The sequence below is a fragment of the Pundamilia nyererei genome, unplaced genomic scaffold, assembly GCF_000239375.1.
Source record: "Pundamilia nyererei isolate P.nyererei 1_Seehausen unplaced genomic scaffold, PunNye1.0 scaffold00051, whole genome shotgun sequence".
In the NCBI taxonomy this organism is placed as follows: Eukaryota; Metazoa; Chordata; class Actinopteri; order Cichliformes; family Cichlidae; genus Pundamilia; species Pundamilia nyererei.
In genome coordinates, this window is record NW_005187452.1 from 3,065,661 (window position 1) to 3,074,930 (window position 9,270).

The following is a 9,270-nucleotide window of genomic DNA, read 5'->3' on the forward strand; positions in this document are numbered from 1 at the left end:
TGTATGGAGTAGGCAATGCTTACCTCTAACCACACAGGAAAACTTCACGTTTGAATTTTCGGACACAGCTTTTGACTTCAGGGTAGCTTCAAAGGACGGCTGTGTTTCTTCAGTTAAATGAGCAATCACACTGCAGAGTGTGCTCCTTACAAGAAAATGGAGTTGGTCAGTCATGGTACTTATTTGGATTCATATGTCTTTTATCATTTAAAAAACCTTGTTTATTGGAGTTTTTTATCTGTACATATTGGGCTTGATTGTTTGCTAGTTTTTTCATATCATTTAAAAGAAAGTCCCAAGTCAAAATATATGTAAAATGATGAATGTAAGAACTGAAATCAAAGGCCAAAACAGTTGTGAGTTTTGGAGGCAAATACAATTAACTTGTTTTTTTTTTTGTTTTGTTTTGTTTTGTTTTTTAAATAAAATGTTTCTTTGATCTTTCACTACAGTATTCAGTATAAAAAGCTTTACATTTAGCCCATATTTACATTCATTGCATGAAAAATGTGATCGTCCAAAGATATGAATGAAATGATAAAGGCTTGAGTATTAGATCAGTGTACAGTCAGGTGAGATCATTACACTTCACTGAATATTACTCATGATTAATAAACAAGGCACTAAATGTTATACAGTTGGTACTATTATTGTTTTGAAGCAAACACTAAACAAGATATTGTGAATATATATACATTTAGCAAAACAATACAGATGGAGAACAGAAAATTAGATTCAGTAATGATTCAGTAACTAAAATCAGGAACACAAATCACTGGTAATTCTTGATTTTAGCTTTGGTAATACACTAGATATGCTAAGTAAAGGACATAATCAGTGGTCTCTGCAAAGTTCAGCTGAGGCTGACAGAGTGAAAGTTCCCCTAAAGCAACAATGCAAGATAACTGGCAGATAATGTTACTCGGTTTGTCCATGTGTCAGTAGTTTAAAGAAGAACAGCAGTTTAATCAAATATTACACAAGATTAATTAAAAAGGGGACCTGAAGAGCAACACCTACTTGTGCTATAAACAAATCTTCCCATGCAGACGCTGTCGTGTATCCTTGATGTGAAAAGGGGCCAATGGTGCATAGCTGAGATTGTGCTCTTAATAAGCAGTTTATTTAAACTCTGCCGTCCATGGCAACAACAAACAAAAAAACACCATGCAACACATGCTCATCCCAGGTTAGGTAAAACCCTGAATTATAGATATATTATAGAATAAATACATGCTGGGATCATACATACTGCATGTTCCCAGCAGAGATGGTTCAAGTGGAAGGACAGCACCCTGAGTTAGTCTGGATTCTGTACCTGTTTTCTGGCCTCACATTAGAGAGGTAGCTGCAGCCACCAAGGCGGCCGCTTCCATTGACATCTTCCCCATTGGAAGACCGCCCATTCCCATTAGACGAGCGTCTTGTTGTCCTCCATGAAGTCATTTTCCACCAGATATTGTTTTGTTGCCAAGAGAAGAGTTTAAACTTTAAAACAATAAAGTTGTAAAACATTAAAAACAAATGTTGTATATTAAAAACACAATTATTCAGCACAAGAGATGCTAGGTTAAGATATACTTTACATCTTCTGCATGTGCTTATCCAGTAGCTACATAAACAACATTCAGCAGTCTATTTTACACAGTTAACTCACCATACACAAGTTTCATTCCTTCCTTTGACAGACACCCCACAGCAATGGCTTAAGGCACTGCAATTTCCAATCAAACATGAGCATGCGTAGGTTCCTGGACTATTTATAGTTGGCCTGCAAATAGGCACAAGAGCACATCACACTTTCCAAAACTCATCTTTGTAGCTGTTTTATAAAGAGGGGGGAAAAAACTCTAATGGATCCACCAAATATATATCTTAAGTAGAGAAATAAATGTAAAAAAAATCAAGAAGATGCTTTAAAAACAAAAACAAAAGAAAAATAAAACAAAACATTTTCCATGTCCAGATCTGTTAATTCACCAGATACCAGGAAAAGAATTTAAAGAAACATGGTTAAGTCTTTTTTTCTCATTCTGTTATTAGTGAATTACAGTTTCCCAAAGACAAAAAAGATTTTCTCTTTGGGTATCCTCTGTCCAACTTTTTAGCTGTGTTTACAGGCTGTGCTAAAGAATCATTTGAGCCTGTCAGTCAAAAGGATGACGCCTTTAGTTTTGAGCGCATTAACATGAGCAGCACATTCTTACGGTCACGTAGTTTCCTATTTAAAAAGTGTGGCGTTAGGAAACTCTCGAGTATAAGTAGAACATAGCAAAAACAGCTTGAAGTCAGCATGCAACAGCATTTAGCCCACTATTTCCCAGAATCACCTCTTGTAAAACCATTTATATATATATGTTTATTCAAGACAGTGAAGTTTGCTAAGTTCTCAGACATGTATTGTTCAGTGGCTGACAATTGCATTGTGTCCCCAGAGGAAAAGCAGTAGGAATAGAACAGCCTTATATAGGCAGATCCCACTGACTCCCAAAGAGATATGGGCTCTAATCTTCATACAAGGATGCACAGACACATCTACACACACTTTGCTGCACACACACAAACAGAGAGAGAGAGGGAGAAAGAGAGAGAGAGAGAGAGAGAGTGAGCATTTATGAACAAGTTCATTTAATTTTTATTTATTTAGTCAGACTAATGTGGTTTTATTCTCCAGGGATTCAAGACTGATTCAAATACTTGGCTCAGTCTGAAAACAAAATGCTGGGACAATCTCAATATTAAGCAGAAATTAAATTAACTTGCAAGGCTGATAACCGGATGCATAAGTGACATTAACAAATGTTTTATTTGTCACCTATATAGACTTCTTCCATGATAAACACACTCCAAACCCCCAAACTTGTCTTTGAACTGACTGGCACTGATACTACTACAATGAGTGTGTTCGTCCAAGTTCAAAGGTATCAAACTGCATTATCTCTCGGGTTACTACGTATGCTCATCATATTACACATGCCTGCATGACTTCCTTTCATCTATTTACATTTTTCTGTTCCATCCATTCGTCATATTCTTTTGTAGCTCCCTGCCAGGGCCGTGACGCAGTGATTTGATTTAACAACCTAGATTAAATTAAGAATTTAATTTTAAAAGAACATTTTTAAATGGAATATGTTAAGACTCTTGGAAGCAATGGAAATTGAACACACAGTTGGGCAATTCATTATGGATTCCATTAGTTATAGCATACCACACACACACTGGTGACTGACATGTATAGGCTGCAGGATCTTGTATTTGGCTGTACGTCAGTCAGCTGTAGAGAGGCTGGAAAACACAGTTGCGTGTTGTGGATATTCTCCATTGGGGTGTATACAGAGTGATGAAAGCACATCAGGGCGGTGAAACAGAACAGAAACCAGAAGACTGTCATGTGACTGTGTTTGAACATGTATCCCCTTAAGCATGTAGGAAACCTGCTGATGGAAGAGGAATTTCCAATATATAATAACTGGAAATTAAAAAAAGAAACATATATTTATGCTTCTGGTCAAGTGGAGAAAAATCTCAAGTACACCAGTTTATCTGCCTGCAAAATTACAATCCATATAAAAAATAAAGACCTGGTTAGATACCAGCTAAAACATCAATAACCATTCCAAGGTTTTCTCAGAAGTTTGTTTTCCTTACTATTTGGAACATCCCAGGAATGTTATGCCCTGTCCCATGTTAAGGTCTTAATCTCTCTCCAAATCTCAGTGCACATGAGGTCTGTAGTGGAGTGCATAATTTTAGCATTGCATGTCTATTGCCTCATGTTTTGCCATTTATAGCTCTTCACAAAATCCTGTAGTGGCTTAGTGGTGCAGATTTATAGGGGGGCTACTAATGATGCTCTCTGAGATCACTACCTCTGGCTTTGTTTATACCATTATCTCTTTTGCAAAGATAATTGTGCTTCTATCAGAAAATAAAAGGGGGGTCCTGTGGGGCAAATGTAAATTGTTATAATCAGTCATTAGAACCTGTGTGGTAATGGACATCCCACGACAACAGGACCATTGTCATTCACGATGTGTACAGAGGGGTGTGTGCGTGTGTGTCCCCGATGGTGACAAACATAGAGCAAAAAAACTGAAGCAGATTGGACACCCATCAGCTCTTCAGTTTCACTGTGGCATTTATTTACCACCTCTATGGACTTCTAATAAATAGTGACCTTTCAGCACGTGTTCATGAACCTTTTACTCGCAGCTTCCTCTTGTCCTTCAATGTTTCTCCAATTATAATGTCATTGGTACAACAAAAGAGATAATTTGATTTTTCTTTAAAAAAAAAAATTAGCTTCACTATTCTTCCTCAGATTAGTCTTACTTGGCCACCAAAGAACGTTACCCTTTGGTCTTTAACAAATAGTTATGACTGTTTATGTACTTTTTTTGCAATTTAAGAGTTATAACATTTGTTTATGAATAGATGGTCTGCAGTTTGTCATGTAAAACCATATTGGTACCTTTGTATTGATCAACAGAAATGTATGTCTGTTATTTGTCTGCTTTGAAGCCTATAAACAGACGGGCATGTTCACTGGTGTTGTGGTAATCCTCATAAAATGGTGATGTAAACTTACACTGACCCACTTGACCCACCGTGCAGTAGCTTGTATTGAGAGCTTTGCTAATCAAGTGTTAGATTGAACTCATATTATTTTGTAATGTAACCTAAAGAAGAACCGTTTTTGAACCTTGGAGAGCCCCTGTCCTATTATTATGGCCATAAAAATTTGTTGCATAAAGTGGGGATTAACTCTTTCATGTTGCTGCCTGTGGAGCAGCCTCCTGAGATAAATCACTACTATTTCAGCTACATGAAACACCAGCTGCATGGGAACACACTGTTCTAATTCAGCTGGGATGTTACAGTTCCCAGATCCAAGATGGTTTGAGTGGTGAGGTGACGACGTGGACCCATGGGGAGAGGGGTACACCCACGGACAAACAGGAGGAGCCAGCTATTCTTGGAATTTTGATTGAAAATTAATTATTCTTTTTGGGATTAAGGCTAAACATTTTCATAATATCAGAAAATGTTGGAATGCATGCAGGTACATTGTTGAATATGTAGCCATTCTTGTATTTGCTGGTTTGTGTTGTTGTGTTTGCACATTTCTGTTGCTTGTGGGGCTCGCACACAAGAATTTCACTCGCATGTGCTGTGCCAGTGTGCCTGCACATGCGATGTGACAATAAAAGTGATTTGATTTGATTTGATTTGATTTGAATAGGTGATTTCGGTTCACCCAGGCTTGCTGAGCTCTGCTATGAAAGTTTACCGGAAGAGTGACCCAATGCCAAGTGTACCCCAAAACACCCTTGTACATTAATGCACAGTCAGAGAACAGATTGTTTTGATGTTTGACAGGTCTCTGTGGAAACTGAGCTTGGCTTTGTATGGCCGCCTGGCCTGCTACTGAGCCTGTGACATCATCCTCTGGTTATTCACACCAGTGTCAGCTCCAAGGAAGCAGAAACAGGAGAAGACTTGAGCTCCAAGAACAGCTGTGTGCCCCAAACACACTCACTTACATCTTTGCCTTTATGTCGCACAGCCCTGCTCATACTGACTTTCACCAATTGTGCACTGACACAATTAGTAATTGATTAACAGGCCTTATGTAATACTGCATCTCAAGCATAATCCTGATAAGAAAAAAAACTGATGCTCATTGCTACATTTAGAAAAAAAAAAGGAAAGCAAAGTTTTAGGAATGAGGAAGCTTGAAAAAATGAATTCCTTATAGAAAGCAGACAAATGACATTGTAGCTAGAATCAAATTAAATAAAATTAAATTTGATTGTTTTTATTTTTAATATTCATTGAGATTAATTGAGATTCAATATTATTCACCAAAAATATTAACAGATCACTTCTACTTTCTGTTTCTTTTCTGCAAAGAGTTAACATATAAAAGGTCAGATGTTCTGTGCTGACCACAGATACTCTAAAAATGTATTTATTTATTTCTCATTTTTATGACAGTTAAATTAACTCCATTACAAATGTTCCAAAACACATAACAGATTAAATCTTTAAATAACTTTTAAGAATATACTTGGGGGAATATTCTCTGTATACATGTACTTGAGTTGAGTTTTTCTTCAGGTATTGCAGCGCCATCTAGTGGGAATAACTGTACATAGACCTAGCAGTTTGAGGACCCACACATTTTATTAGTTAAGACACAATATTAATTTTCCATTTTGACATTTTATTAAAGAGCAACAATTTTGAATGATATGGAAATGACATAAAACTTTGCAAGCTGATAAAATGAGCTGAAAAGATCATTTCACCTAAACAGTTGTCTTAGTTTTGAGTATATGAGACAGCTGTACGATTGGACACAATCCTCTGTGTAGTCACGTCCAAGTTCTAAGTGTAAGATTTTTTTATTTTAATGGCAGCAGATAGAAGACAGAAGTGTATGCTTACTATTAATATAACAAGAATCTTATTTGACAGTGATACAATCTGACTCATAAACAAATCATGTGTAAATTGTGTCAGTTTGTTTGCAAATGTCAACAAACTGACACAATACAATTGATGTCTGATGTCAATCAAACTGAGATGTTGGATTATCTTATCCAAGATTTAAAACTTTAAATTTTCCACTTTTCTTGATTTTCTATTTTTTTAGAACCATTCTTTCATTGTCTATAATTAATGTACTATTTTCTGATGTGCTCCTTGAATTGTATGGTGGGCGAACTGACCGAACCATTAAAGTTAATGCATATCTACCATATTTACTGTCTGCATTAATTTTGTTTTTTAACTTAAGTCTATTTTTACAACCTTCTAACATGGAGACATTCAGACCTGCTTATTTTTTTCCCTATGTAACATAATAACAATTTGACACAAGGTTATTAACCTTTAGAAAACATGACCTAATCTCTGTGCAGTCTCTCACCTGACCTTTTTTAAATCCAAGAGGGACTTTTAAACACTGACATAAATACAACATCAAAAGTAACAATAATAATGATATAAAAAAAATAACCAATGAAAATCCCAATAAAAACACAATATAGAAAACTGTGGACTGAGATAAAACTAAAGTACTGGAAAGATACCAAAACGTGAACATGATTTCTAATTACTTTACTTTTGCTTTCTTCTTGATCATTTCAATGATGGATGGAGCCTTCCGCTTTACACCTTGGAGCAAAACAAAGAAATAAAAACAAAAGAAGAAACAGAATTTAGTTGAAGCATGACTAATATAAAAGGACATAATGCTCCTGTATGTTTCTTGCAGTACCTTTGCTTTTGCTAGGTGACTCTGGGGATCTCTTGGCATAAGCAAGTTTCATCCTCTGAATATTTTTCTTGCTGATCACTTCGTGCTGTACAATGGGATGTGGGTAGTCTTTACCCACAATACATCCTGCTGCCTGCTGGATACTGCGTGGAGCTTTCCAAGGTTCATAGATATATTCTGCTGGGAACTTCTTCAGAAGAGGGAGGTACTTCCTGTAAACATAGGAGAAATGCTAAATCATTTGAAACGATACATGTAATGAATGTGAATTGTTTAGGTAATACGTTTGGCTGATAGATCTTACCTGATGTAGTCTCCATTTTTGTCTGTCTTCTTCCCGAAGGCCACTGGAGAGTAAACCCTAAAATACTGGTGGAAGAAGGTGCTCGCTGATAGCCACTGCCAATTTCCAGCATTCAAAGCCCAGTCGCCATCTAATAAAAGCTGCTCAAACACCTTCATGAGCAGTGAGAAAATGTTACAGGTACCATACTGATTTAGCATATGTACTGCTGGACTCATGATAGAAAAAAAAACACACAAGTGTTGTGTATAGCTAATAATAATTACTATTAGCAGCAGTAGTATTGTAATATTTGTGATATTAGCAGCTGCAGCCTTTGCGAGCTGACCTTCTGCCCTTCTTCCCAGCTGATCCAGAGGTCTCCCCTAGTAAGGAAACAAGCAACAGCATGTCTGGCCAGGTGGTGGATCCAGCCCTCTTGCCTGAGCTGAGTCATGATAGCATCAATGAAGGGGTAACCAGTCCGAGCCTTTAAGGAGAGTGCGAAATAACAATGAATCATCTATGACACAGAAAATTAGATTACTCCACATTTAACAACAATTGCATAAGTACATCAACATGAAAACTCCTCTTCTCGCACCATCAATTTTCTCTAGAGACACTTCATTCAAGGACTCAATCTCAATACCTCTCTCCAAGCAGCTAGATAATCAGGGTTTGTGTCCCAGTCCACCTGAGTACACACGCTGTTACCCTCCATCTTGTTAAAGCTAGGAATGCCCAAACTGGCTGTGTAGAAGAACTCTCTCCAGAGTAACTGGCCATGCAGAGAAACTGGAGGATCTGAGTGTTTATTCTGCAAAAATCACACAAGTCAAAGACAAAGATTACTGCAAATACAAGCACATTGCACGTACAGTCTCTCACCACAGGAATCACACAAGGAAAATATTTGAAGTGGCAATGATTAATTCAGTTTCTTTCCTGTTGAAATGTATTAAACAATACTACAGCATAATTTTCCTTACCATTATTAACTACAATATCTGTATGTAAAGTGCATCACTCACCCCTCTATACACCTCTGTGAGTCTCCACCAGAAGGTTCTGACTGATAAGCATCCAAAGGTGACATAGGGACTGAGAACAGTTGTACTGGGGCTCAAAGAGTTTGGAGAAGTCTGTGGCTTCTCAAAGGTGCAGACCCATTTCTGAAAGGCATACACAGAAATGTTTCAGAGAAGGTAGGCATGTCTGTTGTTACAATCCTGCAAATAACAGGATGTAGATGTGAATCTAATTTACCGTTCTTTTCATATGTTCATCTAGTCTCCTGAGAGCCTCCTGTTCTCCTCCGGGAAACAGATCCTCTCCAAGAGGAGCAGTGTCCAGGCCGAGCTCCTCCAGTGTAGGAATCCCATATTCCTTCTCGTGGTTTTCTGAGGATGGTGTCTTTACATCTTTGACAGTGGGGATAGATTTAATCTAATCACTTCTAAATGTTGACATTTGCTTTTTAGATAAATGTCCATACATCATTGCAAATAACTTTGTCTGACAATTCAGTAACACTAGTCTGTTTTTCTGGTATTGTGATACCTTTCATATCGTCCATGGTTGGAGCAGGGATTGGTCTCTTAGGGGGACCAATCGTCTTCGCTATTGCTTGCAACTTGGTATAGGTAAGTGGGGGTTTTCCATTATTTTCCTCAATTATTCTATTAAGACAAAAAAA

The 9,270-nt window shown here is 37.3% G+C and overlaps 1 protein-coding gene and 1 long non-coding RNA gene across 3 annotated transcripts in view; both read right to left on the reverse strand.

The window, feature by feature from the left end:
- Nucleotides 1-28: 28 nt before the first annotated feature.
- Nucleotides 29-1,724, reverse strand: LOC106456217 (uncharacterized). 2 transcript variants are annotated; one of them, XR_001290380.1, is made up of 3 exons: nucleotides 1,658-1,724; nucleotides 1,319-1,488; nucleotides 29-145 (listed from the first exon to the last, which is right to left on the reverse strand). It is a non-coding gene; the product is annotated as an uncharacterized LOC106456217 (long non-coding RNA). The 2 variants fall into 2 exon arrangements; XR_001290381.1 differs by having other exon boundaries at nucleotides 1,253-1,488.
- Nucleotides 1,725-6,682: 4,958 nt separating this feature from the next.
- cry5 (cryptochrome circadian regulator 5) overlaps nucleotides 6,683-9,270 on the reverse strand; it is a 3,744-nt gene continuing 1,156 nt past the window's right edge. The window contains exons 4-11 of the mRNA XM_005733378.1: nucleotides 9,135-9,253; nucleotides 8,841-8,995; nucleotides 8,606-8,746; nucleotides 8,224-8,391; nucleotides 7,921-8,061; nucleotides 7,593-7,744; nucleotides 7,289-7,500; nucleotides 6,683-7,185 (exon numbers count right to left, since the gene is read on the reverse strand). Of these exons, the coding sequence (XP_005733435.1) occupies nucleotides 7,124-7,185; nucleotides 7,289-7,500; nucleotides 7,593-7,744; nucleotides 7,921-8,061; nucleotides 8,224-8,391; nucleotides 8,606-8,746; nucleotides 8,841-8,995; nucleotides 9,135-9,253 (1,150 nt within the window). The 3' untranslated portion in view covers nucleotides 6,683-7,123. The remainder of the gene's footprint in view (nucleotides 7,186-7,288; nucleotides 7,501-7,592; nucleotides 7,745-7,920; nucleotides 8,062-8,223; nucleotides 8,392-8,605; nucleotides 8,747-8,840; nucleotides 8,996-9,134; nucleotides 9,254-9,270) is intronic.